General features: G+C 38.5%; 1 protein-coding gene across 5 annotated transcripts in view; it reads right to left on the bottom strand.

The window, feature by feature from the left end:
• Positions 1 to 210: 210 nt before the first annotated feature.
• LOC131971672 (myelin transcription factor 1-like) overlaps positions 211 to 20793 on the bottom strand; it is a 43602-nt gene continuing 23019 nt past the window's right edge. For 3 of the 5 annotated variants that reach the window (XM_059333208.1, XM_059333212.1, XM_059333209.1), the window contains exons 14-23: positions 18426 to 18574; positions 16459 to 16521; positions 12897 to 12965; positions 12584 to 12646; positions 12415 to 12498; positions 9875 to 10096; positions 8992 to 9083; positions 8728 to 8831; positions 4890 to 5033; positions 211 to 1266 (exon numbers count right to left, since the gene is read on the bottom strand). In XM_059333208.1, coding sequence (XP_059189191.1) covers positions 1123 to 1266; positions 4890 to 5033; positions 8728 to 8831; positions 8992 to 9083; positions 9875 to 10096; positions 12415 to 12498; positions 12584 to 12646; positions 12897 to 12965; positions 16459 to 16521; positions 18426 to 18574 — 1134 coding nt within the window. In that variant the 3' untranslated portion in view covers positions 211 to 1122. The remainder of the gene's footprint in view (positions 1267 to 4889; positions 5034 to 8727; positions 8832 to 8991; positions 9084 to 9874; positions 10097 to 12414; positions 12499 to 12583; positions 12647 to 12896; positions 12966 to 16458; positions 16522 to 18425; positions 18575 to 20793) is intronic. The other 2 variants (XM_059333210.1, XM_059333213.1) reach the window with 2 other exon arrangements.

The raw sequence follows: 20793 nt of genomic DNA, 5'->3' as shown, positions 1-20793 counted from the left end.
TCAGTTGACGAAAATGTTTTTTCAATTTTAGTTTTCGTTATTTTCTTAGTTTTCGTTAACTATAATAACCTTGGTTTGAACTGATCAGGGATCAGGTAACAGTTTCATCTTACAGCATTTGTACACAAACTTTACTTTTAAACAAAATCTGAACAATGGAAATGTAAACCAGGACACCGTGTGGAACATAAAATCATTCCAGAGCACACATACTGTGGGTTAACCTTTATTTCAAGAGCAACTTAAAGACTAATCCATACACAGCCATCATTAACACGTAGACAATACAAAATAAATATTCACCATCACTTTGTTCTTCATCACCAAATAAATACCAAATATGTGCAGCTCAATATTCCCAGGGTATTGTAATGTACTCAAAATAGTTTGTGAAAATAAAAAGGGAAATCATATATAAACAGAAGCACAAAAAAAAATCTTTAGAAAATTATTAAAAAACTTTCAGTTACAAAATATTTGCACTTAAAAAGATCCCAGTATTTTAAATAAATAATAAGATATATAAAAGAATTCATAGTTGATATCTTAAAATATTTCCTCTTTGTTCAACAATGCAGAGGAAATGATTCCCTTCTCTTGGTTACTGTTTAAAATCTTCTCAGGTAGGATTTTTAAATTAAAAAAGTAATAAATAGATAAGCATAAATAGGCCAACATAAAAATACAGCAGACATGGATGAAAAAAGTTATTAAACCAACATTTGCAAAGGACTTAAATAGTTACACAGCAATAGTAAGAATGAATCTACAAACTAGTCCTGGAGGTGCAACATCACTATGCTCATATCGAATACTATTAACATTATTGAGTGAAGATAGGATATGTTCACTAACTAAGAGAGTTTGCTCTTCTCAGGTCGTATACTGCACTCCCGACTCTGTTCTGTGTATACCTGGAGATTCTCTTGCTCACTGTAACAGTTTAACTCCATCCACACCCTAACCTGTTCACACTCACACCATCATAAAGCAACATGCAAACAGCAAACTAATGCAAAGAACAGAGGACGAAGATCCAAATGAGAATTCATTACATACAGTATCTAAAGGGTTGGGAAAGAAAGGTTGGTGTAGTGACTGTGATGCCCCGCCTCCTGTCCGTCACACCTCGATGCCCTTCACCGCCTGGTTGATGGACTCCAGTAGAGCCCGGTTCTCGGGGTTCTGGTAGCAGTCTTTATTGGTGAACATGTGGGTCAGGGTCTCCACGTAGCTGTCAAAGTTCTGCTCTGACAGCGGCTCCTGCTGAACAAGTTCACACGTCAGAAAATGAGAAATTCTTTCCACAAGTTAGTCGAGTAATGCTATCTATACCAGCTATTCTCAACCTGGGGGTCCCGACCCCAATTGGGGTCGCGAGATGATTTCTGGGGGTCGCCAAATCATTTAGGAAATCAGCTCTGTCTCCACTGTGTTAAAGTGTTCATGTATTTTACTCACTTAATGCCTTTTTTTTGTCATTTTGTGTCTTTTTTTGGTCATTTTGTTTCTTTTTTTAGTCATTTTGTGTCTTTTTTTGGTAATTTTGTGTCTTTTTTTGGTCATTTTGTGTCTTTCTTTTTGGTCATTTTGTGTCTTTTTGGTCATTTTGTGACAGCAGCTCCTGCTGAACACGCACAAGTTCACACGTCAGAAAATGAGAAATTCTTTCCACAAATTAGTCGAGTAATGCCAGCGATGAGAATCTCCCACATACCCCAATTGGGGTCGCGAGATGATTTCTGGGGGTCGCCAAATCATTTTGGAAGTCAGCTCTGTCTCCACTGTGTTAAAGTGTTCATGTGTCTTAGTCTTTTTGGTCATTTTGTGTCTTTTTTTTTGTAATTTTGTGTCTTTTTTTGTCATTTTTTTTGTCATTTTGTGTCTTTTTTTTGTCATTTTGTGTCTTTTTTGGCTTTTTTTTGTCATTTTGTGTCTTTTTTGGTCATTTTGTGTCTTTTTGGTCATTTTGTGTCTTTTTTTTATCATTTTGTGATCAATTTGTGTCTGTTTTTGGTCAATTTGTGTCTTTTTTTGGTCATTTTGTGTCTTTTTTTGATCATTTTGTGGTCAATTTGTGTCTTTTTTGGTCATTTTGTGTCTTTTTTTATCATTTTGTGGTCAATTTGTGTCTTTTTTTGGTCATTTTGTGTCTTTTTTGGTCATTTTGTGTCTTTTTTTTTTATCATTTTGTGGTCAATTTGTGTCTGTTTTTGGTCAATTTGTGTATTTTTTTGGTCATTTTGTGTCTTTTTTTGATCATTTTGTGGTCAATTTGTGTCTTTTTTTGGTCAATTTGTTTCTTTCTGTGGTCATTTTTGGTCATTTTGGGGTCAATTTGAATCCTTTTTTGCTTAATTTTATGTAATTTTTTTGGTCAATTTGATTCTTTTGTGGGTTATTTTGTGTCTTTTCTGACAAATCCTTAAGTAGCAAGTTATTACTTTACAAGGAGTCTCTGGCTTGAAGCTGACTGTTACAAAAATATATATAAATGCACAGACATGAGAGATGTTTTAGTTGTTGTCTGCTTCATTATTTGTCCAAAACTCGTCGTATCAACTGAGTTTGTCTGATCTGAACTGTGAGATTCTGTTCAGTGAGCGGGGGTCTCAGACAACATGCATGTTAAATTGGGGGTCGCAACTCAAAAAGGTTGAGAACTACTGACCTATACACCAAAAGACTTTGAAAAGATTTGGAAAAGACTCCCAGAAAACTACCAGCTCACACCTGCTCACATGTAACGACAAGAGTTTAGAGTTTTTAGTCTCGCACTGAGGTTTTAGACAGACTGTGGATCTTGCAGGGTCACTATTTACAGACTACAACTAGATTCTTTTAGCATTTTTCACCATTGGCTCTTAGTAGAAACTCACAAAATGGAGGAGAAGCAGCTTTTGGCTCCAGTTGCTCTAGTGCAGGGGTGTCAAACTCAAATACACAATGGGCCAAAATTTAAAACTTGAATAAAATCGCGGGCCAACATTGAACAAATAAACCTTTTAATATATACCAAACATGTTTTGCTTTAACATTAAATATGGAACCAGCAACGCTTATAAACATACAATATATAACTAAATAGTGTAGACATGCAAAATCAAATTTCAAATAAAAAACACATCAATGTCATTAATTTACAATAATAATATAATAATTTAGTATTGCCTCGCGGGCCAAATAAAATTACACTGCGGGCTAAATTTGGCCCGCGGGCCAGAGTTTGACACCCCTGCTCTAGTGTGTGCAGTGGTTTGTGTTTCCCCCGCTCATCTCTTGGTTGTCGGTTCATCATATCAAACACGTTTGATACCGTAAAAATAAGGAATAGTACAAAACTTTTGAAAAACTGAAGAAAACACCTCGTTTTACTGTAAAAGTATAACATTTACAGGCAAAATTTATGGAGAAATACCATGTCACAAGGACACAATTACCCTAAAAATAAAGGGACTTTTCAGTCTAAATTACAGTTTTTGCTGATATTTATCTATCATCTAAATTTAGTCATTTTTACGGGAAGTTCTGGCAACCACAGCTGCCGGTATTTTAGCGTAAATAAAACATATATTTTTTTAAGTGTATATTGAGTCCAGAAAAAATCTATCGTGTCCATTTTTATATATTGAACGATAAGTCGATATAGTAATTGCACATCAGACAAGCCTCCTCACTGTCCGTTTTTAAAAGTCATCTTAAAACCTATTTTTATTCCTTGGCTTTTAACCACGCATGAGACTCTGCTCTTGTTTTTAGTGTTTTATGGTTTGCTTTTATTTATTGTTTTTTTAATTGTCTTTTAAAAAGCAATGAATCTATTTATTTTATGTTTATTTCCTGTTTTATTTATTTTATTGTCTCTTGTTCTGTTTGTTTATGTACAGCACTTTGTTGCAGCTGTGGTTGTTTTAAAGTGCTTTACAAATAAAGTTGAGTTGAGTAATTATGGTGACAGGCCTAGACGAGTCACATGTCCACTGGCACGTTTCTGTATGGCTGAGTTGTACTAATCACACGAGGAAGATCACACTTCTTAAAACTTTAATGCCAATAAAGCCCTTTGAATTATAATTTGGTGAGGCTCTTAGGACAGACACACTGCAAAAAAGCCAACTTGTATTTTTTGGCCTAAAACAGTGATTTAAGTTGGTAAAACTTGGAAATATAAATTATTGACATTTAGGGCAATAATGTAAGTTAGCACAACAAAGGAAGCCAGTTGTCTGCTCAAAAACAAGTTGGTGAGTTGTTGTTACTTATATCTTTAAGTTGGGGTTCAAAACAAGGGACAATAGTTCTGATAACTCTTATTTCTTTGTTGTGAAATGTGGGAAAGCGGTGAAATTTGGCCATTAGCGAAAGCTAGCGGCTAACTGATGCTAGCGGCTAACTGAAGCTAGCGGCTAACTGATGCTAGCGGCGCTGCTTGTTACAGCTACAAGAGTAGCCATTAGCATATCAATGCTAACTCAAAATTGTGGTCGCAACATTAGCTGACATTTCATAGCAGCATTACAATCGTTCCAATTCAGCACATTGCAGAAGTTAGCAGAAGTAAAGATTAAAAGTTATTACAATGTAAAATTATAAGTTAGTACAACTTACAGTTGAGTTGACATAAATCTGAATTCAGAGTTGAGCAAACTCAAAAACAAAACTTAAAATATGAAGTTTAATTGTCCAACTTAAAATTGTATCGAAGTTTGTTGCCTTGAAATTTTGAGTTCACCCAACTTTTCTTTTTTTCCAGTGCAGAAAGTAACCTGATGGACAGAAATGTGATCAGTTCCATAAAGGCTAAAATGATGATCCTATATTTTGGAGGGAAATATTTCCTCCTTTTTCAAAACAGACCACAGGGCAACAGTTACACAGGATACACTCACCATGGCGGGTAGACGGATGTTGGTCAAGCTGCGGATCAGGGCCTGACTCAGGCCGGACAGCTCCAGGAACAAGGCCTCATTCTTCTCCTCGATATGTTTGTTCTCCTCCTCCATGCTCTTCAGATTCTTCTCCATCGACGAGATCTGAACCAGAGACAGACAGAGAAGCAGTTACAACACAAATACATATAACACAATATTGTGTCTATTGTCTATGGGGGAAAGGGTTTTGGGCTACAGGGAATATTTTACTTTTAGTAAAAGTAATATTTTTTTATAGATTAAGCCAGCTATTCTCAACCTTGGGGTCGGGACCCCAATTGGGGTTGCGAGATGATTTCTGGGGGTCGCCAAATCATTTTGGAAGTCAGCTCTGTCTCCACTGTGTTAAAGTGTTCATGTGTTAATGTGTTTTAGTCTTTTTGGTCATTTAATGTCTTTTTTGGTCATTTTGTTTCTTTTTGGGTCCTTTTGTGTCTTTTTTGTGTCATTTTTTGTCTTTTTTGGGTAATTTTGTTTCTTTTTTGGGTCATTTTGTGTCTTTTCTGGTCATTTTGTGTCTTTTTTGTTCATTTTGTGGTCATTTTGAGCCTTTTTTGGTCATTTTGTTTCTTTTTTTTTGGTCATTTTGTTTCTTTTTTTGGTTGATCTGAACTGTGTGCGTGAGATTGTGTTAAGTGAGCGGGGGTCACGGACAACATGCATGTTAAATTGGGGGTCGCGACTCAAAAAGGTTGAGAACTACTGGATTAAGCTACACAGCTACACACAAAGTGGGTCAAATCACCTTTACCAGCTGTAACATTAATGGTGCTGACACTTTTTCGCCGAACGACCCTAATTTGAAAATTAAGCCATCCTAAACGGTCTTTTGTCCGGACTTTTTTGTCCCGTGAAAGAGCAGGGCAGCTTTTCTCCCCTGAAAAAAGCCTGGTTGCTGATTGGATAGAATGCTAAGCAGGATGTGACGTAGTACTCAATGCCACAACAACACGCGCCATATGTAAAAGCCGGCAAGTAGGGAATAGTCACAATAAACATTAGCCACTTTCATATTGTGGTCCCACAAATCCCCGCTATATTGCTGGAAAGATCTGTGTCAACTCTTCGCCTTAGGGTGTTCATAGTGATCCTGCAAAGGCGTGATCTGCCCTTTCAAAGTGCAGTCCGGCGTCGCGGAACGAGGTGCGCAGTAGCATAGTGCTAACAGGCTAACAGTTAGCTCTATAGCAGTACATTGTGTATGTGCTGCTGCAGGAGATGTTCACTTAGCGATCAAACAAGCACTGGACACTCATAATTAATTCACACATTAATTCACAATCACGATGTTGATGATCAGCAGAGACGCTGTGCATAATTAGCCATGCTGCTTTGTTTATGATCAGCGGCGAACGTTGTACAGAGTTAGCAACTGCGGCCGCAGTTCCGTTGCATATGTGATCACGGATCACGGTCGAAACTGTCGCTAAGCGATCACGCGACAATCGAAAACCAAACATCACCTCCAGAGTCTCTAAATCCCTCTGGGGCCTTTTTTTATAACGGAGACACGCAGAGTGAGCGTTTGACATTTGAGAGGACGTGGCCTGACACTTCCCCTTACAGGAAACACGGCTATTCAGACCATTCTGCATCATGAGGACTCTTCCCTTTTGGTATTTTAAGTGAATTTATTTATGATCCTTTGGAACCTTAACTTGAATAAGCTAGGTTTTTGCCTACATGTAGTTCATCTCTACTCGTGTTATTTCAATCTTTATTTATTTACAGAATCACTTCCTATTCTATTCTTATCCAGCAGCCACTGTAACAAGCAATTTCCCCCTGGAGATCTATAAAGTATTATCTTTTGATTCTGATTCTGAGTACTGATTGGAAGCTGTTTTCACAAATAATTTGACGATAGATTGAGAAACTGTTTTGGTTCAAGACCTATGAAGCTAGCCACAGCATGGTTCTCTCTGCAGTAGATGACAACATGAAGCGATAGTCTACACCAGTAGTTCTCAACATTTTTGAGTTGCGACCCCCAATTTAACATGCATGTTGTCCGTGACCCCCGCTCACTGAACACAATCTCACACGCACAGTTCAGATCACCCAAAAAAGAAACAAAATGACCAAAAAATACACAAATTGACCACAAAATGTTAAAAAAGAAGAGACAAAATGACCAAAAAAGACACAAAATGACCAAAGAAAGACCCAAAATGACCCAAAAAAGAAACAAAATTTCCAAAAAGACAAAATGACTAAAAAAAGACACAAAATGACCAAAAAAAAGGAAACAAAGTAACCAAAAAAGACACACATTGACCACAAAATGATCAAAAAAAGACACAAAATGACAAAATTTCCCAAAAAAAAAGACATTAAGTGACCAAAAAGACTAAAACACTTTAACACATGAACACTTTAACACAGTGGAGACAGAGCTGACTTCCAAAATGATTTGGCGACCCCTAGAAATCATCCCGCGATCCCAATTGGGGTCCCGACCCCAAGGTTGAGAATAGCTGGTCTACACTGAAGTCCTAACCAACCAGAGAGCAGCTACCTCTCCTCCACTCCGAGACGACAGTAAAAACATCTGATTGGATCACAGCTTTCAGGACAGTGAACATGTCTTTTCTGAAGCAAGATATAAGAGAACAATTACATAAGAGAACAAAAACTAAATTGAAGATATTACATCAACATCGAGGTGGTGCCAAGTTATAATTATCTAGGTGTATACCAAGGTTATTATAGTTAATGAAAACTAATGAAATAATGAAAACTAGAATTGAAAAAACATTTTACGTTAACTGAAATAAAAATAAAAACGAGAGTTTTTTGAAAAACGTTATTTTGTGGTAATAAGAAAACTAACTAAAATTGTCCTTAGTTTTCATCTGTCAACTTTTTTCATATGTTAACATTTTGGTTGATATGAAATCTGTTTCATCTATCTGGTTTTATGACTTAGTAAACTTATTGGGGCTGAGATGGATCAGACAAAGGAAATAAAAGCAACATTTATTGTGGCCTTATTGGAAATATCGCACCCAACATATACCACATTACAAAACAACTAAAACTAATAAAAACAAAACTAAAACTAAGCATTTTCCAAATATAAAAACTAATTAAAACTAGCAAACACACTCGCATTAAACGCATTAAAACTAACTGAATTTGAAAAGAAAAATTGAATTAAAACTAAAACTAATGAAAAAAACAAAACTATTATAACCTTGGTGTATACCTGGATAATAAGTTGGACTGGTCCCTAAACACTGACGCTCTCTACAAAAAGGGGCGGAGCCTCCTCTTTCTTCTTGAAGCTCAGATCTCTGGACATGTGTAGTGCGATGCTGCAGATGTTTTATCAGTCTGTGGTTGTAGTGTGTTGTTTTATGCTGCAGTCTGCTGGGGAGGCAGCATCACACACAGAGATGATCAGACTGGTCTAAAGAGCTGGTTCTGGTCTACAGAGCTGGTTCTGGTCTACAGAGCTGGTTCTGGTCTAAAAAGCTGGTTCTGGTCTACAGAGCTGGTTCTGTGGTTGGAGCCACTGGAGGAGGTGGTGGAGAGATGACCTGTCAACATGTTGGAGGCCATCCTGAAATACCAGACCATCTGCTACACAAAACCTTTATGGACCAAAACAACAGCAGTGGACGGCTCCTCTCTCTCCGCTGCAGGACAGAGAGATTCAAAAGATCCTTCTCTCCTATTATTATTATTATTATTATTATTATTATTATTATTATTCTCTCCTACAGCCATCAGGCTGTCTCAGCATTTCTTCCTCTCTCTGTTAAACGTTGTGGGTGTCTCATCCTGAGCTCACCTGGGTGTGCAGGTTCATCATGTCGGCCTCCATCTCTGAGTTGGATTCGCTCAGCTCGTTGATTTCCTTGTTGAGCTGCTTGATGTCCTCATCGTTGTCCAGAACTGAGCAGGAACAAGAACACAAGTTAACAAAAAGAATATCAAGAGAACTGACAACCCTACCTACTCTGTCTGTCACACAATTCTGTTACAGGCATCACTCGAATGTTTGTGTGTCCATATTTTAGTATTAGTAGTAACATTTCTATAAGGTATCTCTTACCGTCGCTGGCTCTGAACTTTGCAGTGATATACTCGTCTCCAGGGAACTTGGCTCTCTTCTTGTTGGCCGACGCTCGGGGACAACCTGACAGACTGAGAGGAGAAGTTGATCAGGATCAAGTCCTCTGATACTCTAACAAGGCTGGGATTGTTTCATGTACATGAGACTCATGAGGGATTAAACCACAAACACTACACAATTTGCTTTCAATGTATATATATATATATATATGTATATATACGTATATATATATATATATATATATATATATATATATATATATATATATATATATATATATATATATATATATATATACACTACTGGTCAAAAGTTTTAGAACACACCAACTTTTCCAGAATTTAATTGAAAATGATGCAGTTTAATGTCTCAGTGTACTCTGAAATTAATGCACATACCAACTTTTAAGGTGAAATTAAGCATTATTTGTGTGTTTTTTAAGGCCGACATAAATATTCAATCAATATCACTTTTAAATGTTCCAGTTGGTATTTTGCATACATATATATACATAAAAAGGCACTGAGCCTCCACTATATCCTTGCTCTGACCCTAGACTATAGATCCAGAAACTTAATTTCCTCATCTTGATTGCCTACTTACAAAAAAACTAAGGGGAAATGGTCCAATCACTGTGCAAGATGGGCAATTGGCCATTCAAAATTTCGCTTGGGAACCATTTTTTTTTGACTCGGCACCCTTGAGATATGTAAAGTAGGCCGGTTCCTGACTTGTACCCATAAATGCTCCTCACTTCTTGTAGGAGGCCTTTTTCTGAAATCCGTCTAGACTTTTATGTTTGGCCACCACTGCTCTATATATAGATAGTATATAGATATATGTATATAGATAGTGCAGATACCTGCGGTGTGTCAGGAAGCTGCCGTTAGCGTGGCCGGAGCCGTCGCAGCCTGGCGTCGGGCAGGTCGGGCCCTCAGTCTTGAAGGCCTTCCAAGAGAAGGGCGTGCCGTTGAGAAGACCTTCCTTCTGGCGGCGTGCTGCCAGCGGACAGCCGTAGGCACTGCGGTGGGTGGCGTACTTCCCACTGATGTGGCCCAGACTGTCACAACCAGGAACCGGACACCTGGAGACAGGTAGAGAGCACTCTGACTGGTTCTCCTCTCACTGATACAGGTGGACATGGAGATGTCAAGAAGCTAGCACAAGATTGACACATCAATCTAATTTTGGTGTTTAGTTAAAAAAAAAAAACAGCAGGAAGCATAGATTACATAGATACAACATAAACCTTCAATTACATTCATTCATTATTCCTAACCGCTCATCCACTGGAGTCGATCCCACCCTGGACAGGTCTCCAGACTATCACAAGGCAGACACATAAAGGCTGTTTCCAATACAGCCCAATACCCGGAATGAGGCGGGTCTCACTCGCCGAAACGCCCCTTATTTGAATATGAGCCGTCCTAAACGGTCTTTTGACAGGACTTTTGTTGTCCCTGTAGAAGAGCAGGGCCGTGTTTCTCCACTGAAAAAGCCTGGTTGCTGATTGGATAGAACGCTAAGCAGGATGTGACGTAGTACTCGACGCCACAACAACACACGCCATTTGTAAAAGCCAGAGAAGCAGTGTTGCCAACTTAGCGACTTTGTTGCTATATGAAGCAACTTTTCAGACCCCCTTAGCGACTATTTTTTTAAAAAGCGATTGGAGACAAATCCAGCAACTTTTTCTGGTGTTATTGGTGACTTTTGGAGACTCGTTCTTACTCTTCTTAACAGGCAGCAGGGGCCAGTGGCTCATCTGAAGGAGCCTCTGGGGCCGGCTGGTCATTAAAAAGAGTAGGAGCGAGTTGAATCGGCACAGTCCTCCTGCAGCAGTCTCTCCCTGCTGCAGTCACAGAGCCAGAGGGGATGTTAACCCCCTTTGTCATCTTTTTTCATACATAATCCAGTTTTTATTTCTCCACCGCTGAGTGTGTGTATTCCTGAGTGAGTGAAATTAACGTCATGAACCATGTTGGCTGTAAAGAGCAACTTCTCAGCTTTCAGGAAAGTGTGTGTGTGTGTGTGTGTGTGTGTGTGTGTGTGTTAGTAAAAACATGTATCTGGAGGAGTGTGCGCACTAACGTGCACATTTGTGTGTGTGTGTGTGTGTGTGTGGCGAAAATCGCATAAAGTTACCTGTGTGTGTGTGTGTGTGTGTGTGTGTGTGTGCATGCGTGCGTGTTTGAAGCATGTGTATGCATGTGTGAGGAGTGTGCGTGCTTACGCGCATGTGTGTGTGTGTGTATCTGTAACTGTAATCACATCAAAGATCAAAAGGCTATCAGATCAAAGCAATCAACAGAATTAACTCACACCTGCTAATGTCACGGAACATCGACAGGTGGAATTTCTGGCCTCGAACAGAAACATTTTTGTTAAAACCATAATACCTATCATTGATCCGACTTCACTTAGAGCGTCCTGAGTTCTTCCTGAACGTCTACATATGTTTTTTTTTTAAGAAAAATGAAAAATAGCTTTGTTAGAGCGATCTAAAAAAACTGTTCCATATCCCTTTTTCCGAAATCTTCCTGTGTTTTTAATATGGGAGCCAATGAGGCTGTTGTTGGTGTTGGTGGATCATCTGTGCGTCCTACGCCCAAACTATAACTCTGACAGCTTTACCAGAGGGTTGTGAGTGAGAAGACTAATTTTCCTACGTTTCTATGTATAAATTATTTCTGTAGAGTGGAATTTGCGGTCTGGAGCGCAGTTTTCTAATTTATTTTTTGACAATTTATTCTCTCTCTCTACACTCTGGCGATGATGTCACACACTGTGACACAAACATTCCGTGCAATACACACCCATTATAATCTCAGAATTTCTCCAAAAATGATCATGGTCATTGAACAGGGATTGATAAAAAACTATATGACCTATCAAAACCTGGATTAATACACCGATACACAAGACTTGTGTCTACTGTTTAAAGTTTAAATGGAGTCTCTAGGTGAAATTATGCTGGAGAAGTAGACGTTTAAAAATCTCCAATTATTGTTCTTTTTCGCTCATATTTTTTCAGCCATCCCATTCACTTCAATGCAAAATTTTGGGCAGTTTTTCGCGACTGACGTTGCGAAAAATTCATATGCTGTAGAGAAAAGTAATAGCACACTGATCCCGAGCACTGGTCCCTACAGCTATTGCTGTATGGGACCAATGCTCGGTGCGATTGCCCCGAGGCCCTAATAACCTTATTGGGGCTAAGATGGATAAACCAAAGGAAATAAAGGCAAAATCTGCCATGACCTCTTTGAATCTCACACCCAACTAACACTAAAACTAATAAAAACTAAACTAAAACTAACTGAATTTGAAAACAAAAATTCACAATGAAATTAAAACTAAAACTACTGAAAAATCCAAAACTATTACAAGCTAGCTGCTCACCTCAACAGCTCAGAGTCCTCCTTGTCGTCCTTGGTGGGAGTTGTTTTGATCCCACCTTTCTTGGCCCGAGGGCATCCAGACAGACTGGCAGAGAGGAACAGAGAAGACCAGTCACATATCTGAGTCATAGAGAAACTGATGGAGCAGCAGACGGGACAAGAGCTCCTACCTTCTATGTGAAGCATAGTTTCCTGTGATGTGGCCTGATCCATCACAACCTGGAGTCGGACACCTGAGACACACACAGACGAGCTTTCACTCCACAGGCTGATCATCAGCAGACTGCAGGCATAAACCACTTTTCTCACTAAATAATTAGGACTCATTGTTTTTGGTTTTGATTTTTCAATATTGGACTTGATTATGATTGATTTTGACTATTTTATATTAGTGTTAAAAGCAGAGCAGGGACATAGCTGTAGCTGCAGACTGAGTGCTCAGTGAACATGTTGGAGGTGAGAGACAGGAGAAAGCAGACATACTTTAGTTCAGCTGTGTGGGCAGCCATGAGGGTCCGAAGTGATTTATCAGCAAGAGGACAGCCTGACAGACTGGAAGATAGGTTAGAGAGAGAATGTCAGAAAACCAGACTGAGAACAAGATGTCTGAGTATGAGTGAAGGAAAGAGCCAGAACCTGAACTACAGAGCCAGGACACACACAGGGAGGACAGGAGTTACTTTATTGTCTGATGTCTAAGGTGGTGGAGGAGTTCGGTGGGAAAAATAATGAATGATGAACGTGCGTGAGTGTGTGTGTGTGTGTGTGTGTGTGTGTGTGTGTGTGTGTTTGTGTGTGCGTGTGTGTGCGTGTGTGTGTATGGGTCATCTCAGTCATCCAGGCAGAATGATATCAGGTGTAAATGAAACAATCCACTGGAAGATTTTTTAGCTGCTGGCCTCTTTAGTTCAATGACAGGTGGAGAATTCTCATCATATCTGGTTCACGGAGCAACAAAAGGTGAATGTCATGTTCCTTCTGCTGATCAGCACCAGGAACACACACTGACAGCACACAATCACTGTCATTAGAACTGAAGAGGCCACATTTAAATAGAGGTAAAACATCTTTAACTTCATTTCAGTAGATTATTTTACTTTGAGTCATGTCATCTGAACACCAGTCATAATATAAAAATATTAATTTGGCTCTTTTTAAAGAGAACTTTGGTGCAGTTGCTCCAACTCTTAGAAACAAATATACTTGTAAAAGGCATGGGCTCATTTGTTGCAGGTCTTTATACCTAGAAATGACTCATCCCAAATATGTTTTGAAGGGATTTTCAAACTGAGTTGCTCCTGGTGCATTGTTAAACCACATGGGCAGCCTGTCATGCCAACAGATCATGTACATGGAGTATTTTGGAGTATTTGGGGGCATGAGCAAGTACAATTAATTTGACTATTTTGATTCATTTGTAAAACAAGTTACAAGTAGTATTTCATGTGTATAAATGATATTAAAATATATCCCTGCTACCTGCCAGCCTCTGTCTGGGTACGATGGTGTATTAGGGCCAATTATGAAAAAAAGAAAAATATATATATATAGACCCGGGGAAGGGGGGTAATATTTTGAGAAAAAAGTTGCAAATCTACGGAGCCCCAGACATGACATGGTAAAAAAATAATTAAATTGTGGCCACATTATAGCTATAACGTGCGCACGAAATATTAATTTGTGGCCACAAAATACTAAATTGTGGCCACGAAATACTAATTCGTGGGAACGAAATGAGTATAACGTGCGCACGAAATACTAATTTGTGGCCATGAAGTAGGTATAATGTGCACATGAAATACTAATTAATTATATTAATATCATTCCTGGACAGCTGGGTACACAAATCAAGCACACCTTCTCTACTCTAGGAACTGCAATAGCCTCCGTGATGTCCTTAAGGTGAGTGTCTTTTCTTATTCTGTTCAATATCTTGTTATCCCGCATTTAGGCAATTTAATTAGGCCTATGTTTGATACTTTGTTACAACGGGTAGCCTATCTGCTGACGTCTCACCCGACTTACAGACGTGTTATCCTCATCCTGTTATTACACTTTGTTTTGAGAGTTTCAGCTTGAAATCAGCTAAAACAGAGCCTTTCACTGATCATCTCCTTTGAAAGTAGCATCATGTGTGTCACACTCTCAGCTGAGGGAACACACAGGCTATATGAGCCGCAGCGTTTAATGGTGCCACCCAACGAAGCCGTGCACTTACAGTAGCGCTTACTGTATATATCGCGTTGCCGAGGGAACCTGTAGCCTATCAGTGACCAGAATCTAGTTTGTATTGATTTGCAGGTTGTTGTTGCTCAGCTGATTCAAACATTATATTGAAGAACTGACTTTAGCTCTGACACTGTCCCATGAAATCACTTTAGTCTTTGGCAAATCAAAGTGAAATGATTTTTATTGATCAGATATTATCTGTGGTAATAATAGATTGAGCAATTTTCTAATCAGTTTTCTATGAGCTGTCATATCGGACTTCAGCAAATCAGGACCAAGCATAAAAACATCATCAAAGTGTTTACATAATGGTTTAAAGGAATTATAGCACATTTCATATGCAGGTAAGCGTCAGACTGATCAATAATATAGTGAACTTTTAATCTTCTGTGATTTTATTGAAGGACAAACGTCCAGAGAACACTACAGACACCTTCAGTAGTTCAGTCAGAGCAACAACAACCTGCAAATCAATACAAACTAGATTCTGGTCACTGATAGGCTACAGGTTCCCTCAGCAACGCGATACATACAGTAAGCGCTACTGTAAGTGCACGGCTTCGTTGGGTGGCACCATTAAACGCTGCGTCTCATATAGCCTGTGTGTTCCCTCAGCTGAGAGTCTGACACACATGATGCTACTTTCAAAGGAGATGATCAGTGAAAGGCTCTGTTTTAGCTGATTTCAAGCTGAAACTCTCAAAACAAAGTGTAATAACAGGATGAGGATAACACGTCTGTAAGTCGGGTGAGACGTCAGCAGATAGGCTACCCGTTGTAACAAAGTATCAAACATAGGCCTAATTAAATTGCTTAGATGCGGGATAACAAGATATTGAACAGAATAAGAAAAGACACTCAACTTAAGGACATCACGGAGGCTATTGCAGTTCCTAGAGTAGAGAAGGTGCGCTCGATTTGCGTACCCAGCTGTCCAGGAATTATATTAATATTATTAATAAGTATTTCGTGCGCACATTATACCTACTTCGTGGCCACAATTTAGTATTTCGTGCACACGTTATACTAATTTCGTTCCCACAAATTAATATTTCGTGCGCACGTTATAGCTATATTGTGGCCACAAATTAATTTTTTTTTACCATGTCATGTCTGGGGCTCCGTACAAATCTATGAGATTAAAGTTGCAAATCTACGAGAAAAAAAGACAAAGATTTATGAGAAAAAAGTCAGAAAAATAGGCTAGTGTTTTGTTTTTCAAGGCACTACATCAGCACATTTAATTTGTTTCTACCAGTGGGATGTCTCCCACTGTTCCATACAAAACACTATTTTTCCAACTTTTATTCTCATAAATCTATTCCTTTTTCTCACAAATTTGCTACTTTAATCTCGTAAACTTGCGACTTCTTCTTGAAATATAATACCCCCCTCCCCGAGTCCATATTTATTTATTTATTTTTCATACTTGGCCCTACTATGCCGTCGTAGTCTGGGCCATGATGTATGGACTGAGGTTTTTAGAGGCTCAAGCAGAAATCTGTGCTCTTACCCACCAGCTTTCCAACTTCCAACATATTGTACTAAACACAGCTGCACATTTGGCCTCCTAGTGGCTTGTTTGAGCAGAAAAGGGAATCATTTTAATCCAACACTTACAGTAACTACACCAACAAAGAGGCCATGTTGGCTATCTAGCAGGATTTTTAGAGCTTGTCATTTTATTGACTTTTTCCAATATTTCCTGAACTAAATGATTCCGAATCAACAAATCTGTCAGTCACATCATAGATTTGTAAAGCAGAAATACTTGCTTTACTCGCTTATCATCTCCAAGTGGGGGTGCAGGTCTTACCTTCGATGGGATGCATAGTTGCCAGTGATGTGTCCACTGCCATCACAGCCTGGGGTGGGACATCTAGGGCCAAGACACACACACACATCAAACCACTAAAGAACAGTTTGACTTTTTGTTGTTTCAGTAATTTATTTCACTTGTTCCAACATGTCTCATGAAAATAAAAGTCTATAAAAGCCGTCTATAAAAGCAAGAAGCATCTGTGTGTGTGTGTGTGTGTGTGTGTGTTTTTGAAGATTTTTCAAAATATCATTATTTACGTAGTAGTCTAGACGGAATTGTCCAAAAAGTGAAAGTGAGGAGCATTTATGGGTACAAGTCGGGAACTGGCCTACTTTACTTATTTCAAGGGTGCTGAATTTTTAAAAAATGGTTCCCGAGCGAAATTTTGAGTTTTTGACCTTCTCATTTGTATATCAAATGGCCACCAAATTGCCAATCTTGCACAGTCGTTGGACCATTTCCCCCTAGGTTTATTGTAATTAGGCAATCAAGATGAGGAAATTAAGTTTCTGGATCTATAGTCTAGGGTCAGAGCAAGGACATAGTGGAGGCCCAGTGTCTTTATATATATATATATATATATATATATATATATATATATATATATATATATATATATATATATATATGCAAAATACCAAGTGGAACATTTAAAAGTGATATTGACTGAATATTTATGTCGGCCTTAAAAAATGACACAAATAATGCTTAATCTCACCTTAAAAGTTGGTATTTTGCATATATATATATAACCATTTTTTTTGGACTCAGCACCCTTGAGATATGTAAGGTAGGCCGGTTCCTGACTTGTACCCATAAATGCTCCTCACTTCTTATAGAAGGCCTTTTTTCTGAAATCCGTCTAGACTATAGGACGTGTTGCAGCATTGCACTGTTTCTGATCGGACACCTCTTAGGGGAGCTCCGCCCCATTGTGTGATAGGCCTACACCTGGTCAATAACAATTCACTCTGGATTTACACCCTGACTCATCTCATCTGGAAGTCTATTTAGCCTACCTATCTTTAGGAGTTTTAAAGTGCGCTACAAGGTTCGATTTTCTAATAATATTCACATAGTTTCCAGTGAATATCAATGTTCAATGTGTATGTGCTGGATGGTGTGGTACCTTATGAAAAGGTACCAGTGTTTTATGGAGTTGCAGACGTTGTAGTGGTCTGCATGTAATGGGCAAATTCTGTTATTCGCGATTAGCATGCTAAGCAGAGATTTAGCTTCTTATTCACTTCTTATGTTGCATTACTATGTAATTTAGGGATGATATTCATGTTGCTTAGCGTAATGTCCATAATCATTTGATATAAGATACTTACATGCAATATAGTATATCAGCTAATTGGGTTCATGTTAATGTACTTTTAGTGCAGCATACTGCGTAATGTGCTATCTCACGATTAGCATGCTAATGAATACATACTTCCTACGGGCACTGCATTAGTTAGATTTAAAGACAAATACCTTTTGGGGTATGTTTTAATTATATGTAAGTGTTGACTGACTAATTATCTCACTCTATCATGATCATAATCTAACCCTAACCTGAATTTAGATTTGCATCGTTTTACCAAATCTGATGGTCTTGCTCCTTTCAGACTCCCTTTAAGTATATTTAAGTGTTAATGTTCTAGAAATCTCATCTACCTCGTCTTTGACAGGGATCAATAAATTCAACAACATTCAAAAAAAGTTGGGACGCTGTGTAAAACGACATCACATTTAGGATTCAGAGTGTATATTTACAAAAAGTTTCACATTAAATATACTGTATTTGTACAGCTTCCAATGGACTATATGTCAAAAAAATGATTATTGCTTATTACAATGTTTTAAGTGTTTTAGATGACATCCCAACTTTTTTTGGTATCGGGGTTGCACAAGCTACTATTGAATTAAAGTAGAACAATGTTTTAAATGGAGATATAGTAAATGTTGTGACTTACACAAGAACCTCTTTTTTGCTGTCTTTGGGCTGAAACTTGACCTTGAAGCTGCTGGTGGTGACCTCACCGGGGTACTTCCTGTCCTCCAAGTTCTCCTGGTCCTCTTCCTCGGCATCAGATGAGGTGTATGAGGGGGCTGTATATTCCACCTGAAGAAGGTAAAACATGAGTAAAGTGGGGAAAGCAACTCTGGCACAACATCATCACTCACACTTCTTTCATCAGTCTGTGAGCCTGTTTCCATTTAACAGTAACATGTGGTCTGAGAGATCCGAACACAAGTCGACGGCTCTAAATACAGGTGAAAACACTGTCAGGACGCATTGAGAGCGGATGTAAAAAACCACATTGGGAGGTGGTTCAGGCCACATGTGTCCACATTCAGACAGTAGTGAGAACGGGTATGTGACTCTTTACTTGTCTACATTAGGCCCCGCCTACTCACCTGCTGCCCCCTGCCCCATCCATCTGTGTATTTTTTTAACCCTCTAAGGCAGTAGTTCTCAACCTTTTTGAGTCGCGACCCCCAATTTAACATGCATGTTGTCCGCGACCCCCACTCACTGAACACAATCTCACACGCACAATTCAGGTCACCCAAAAAAAGGAAACAAAATGACCCAAAAAATGACCAAAAAAGACACAAAATGACCAAAAAAGACTCAAAATGACCAAAAAAAGAAACCAAATGACCCCAAAAGACACAAAATGACCCAAAAAAGAAACAAAATGACACAAAAAAGACACAAAATGACCAAAAAAGACATTAAATGACCAAAAAGACTAAAACACATTAACACATGAACACTTTAACACAGTGGAGACAGAGCTGACTTCCAAAATGATTTGGCGACCCCCAGAAATCATCTTGCGACCCCAATTGGGGTCCCGACCCCAAGGTTGAGAATAGCTGCTCTATGGTACGGTGTTGCCCTCAGGCAACATACCCATTTCTGGCCTGTAAAATTTCTACAATGCCGCTTTTTGAGTGATGCGATACTTTAAAGAAAGAGGAAAGAGTATAGGGAACCTTTAATTTGTCACATGACCTCCAGGAGGCCATATTGAAACCATTTTTTGCAGACTTTTCCAAAGTAAACAACTTTGCCATTTTGCGCCACAAAAAATCACTCAAAACATAATTTTCTGGCCCTTTTCCATCTGGAAAAAAAAATTCCTACTAATAGGTGAGTAAACCTTCATTTTTGATAGTTTCATACACTTAGACTGTTCAAGACATTCATTTCAATGGGTCGTTGGTTCAATGGTACAATGTTTCCTACAGGCAACATTCAGACAAGAAACCGGTTAAAAAAGTTCCTTTTATAATGTTTTTACATTTAAAATGTTTTGTATTGTATCCTGTTGAAGCTACTGAATCGTTTACACATGTTTATTAAATAAATTATGTTAAAATTAATTTTAAAAACTTTCTTTTTCACTTTATGGTAAAATATTGCCTATGGGCAACAAACCCCAAAAACTTTAAAAAAAAAAAGAAAGAATTATAACATGTCTAAAAATAGGTTATGTTTATTTAGTCTATTTTTAGACCAAAAAAAAACAAAACACTCCAAACATTCTTTTCCTGACTGGCATCATAATGCGTACCATAGAGGGTTAATGATGAATGAAGTTTAATTTAATTCAAAACTTATTTAAACACAAAACACGTTTAAATATGCAGATTACCGTGAAAACTAACCTCATGCCTTATCGGGGGCTAAAACATAAAACATTGAACTCCTTGACGTTATCTTTGCAGCTTAATGTCACTAGAGTCAGTTAAACCATCGACAGGATCAAGTTTCTTTTCGTCCTTTCAAAATAAATGCCAATAAGCCAATGAGCTGAGAATTAAGTTGGATAAAGCTACAGTTTGCAAACTGCAAGTTGCAATAAAAATGATAAAACACAGAAATACACTGTATCAAACCTTGCAGACATTTGTCAAACTTTATTTTGTAGGCTAAGGAAGATTTGTATCGCAACCTGCCGATATACTAGCCTGATTATACCCATACTGCCTCATTTCAAACCTGCAGGTAGTCTGGAAACTAAGGCCGTTTCTTAGCCCTGTTTTAGGGATCCAATCACAGAACAAGGAGGGACAGCAAGGTGATGACGCGTACTACTCGACAGACGGAAGCTTGTAGTTTTGTAGATTTCTTACAGATCCAACATGGCTGCAGCAGATGCGAAAAACTCTCTTTGGATCTAGCTGTAGACAGTGTTTTAGATACTTTAGAGCCAAAGTTTATTTTAATAGAAGAACAACGTTTGACTTTACACTCCTGTTTCTCCACCGAAAAGGATTTTTTAGCCTTGCTTCCGACAGGATTTGGCCAAAGCCTAATCTACCAACTAG

Source organism: Centropristis striata, chromosome 5 (genome assembly GCF_030273125.1).
Source record: "Centropristis striata isolate RG_2023a ecotype Rhode Island chromosome 5, C.striata_1.0, whole genome shotgun sequence".
Lineage (NCBI taxonomy): Eukaryota > Metazoa > Chordata > Actinopteri > Perciformes > Serranidae > Centropristis > Centropristis striata.
This window is presented reverse-complemented; position numbering and strand designations above follow the sequence as displayed.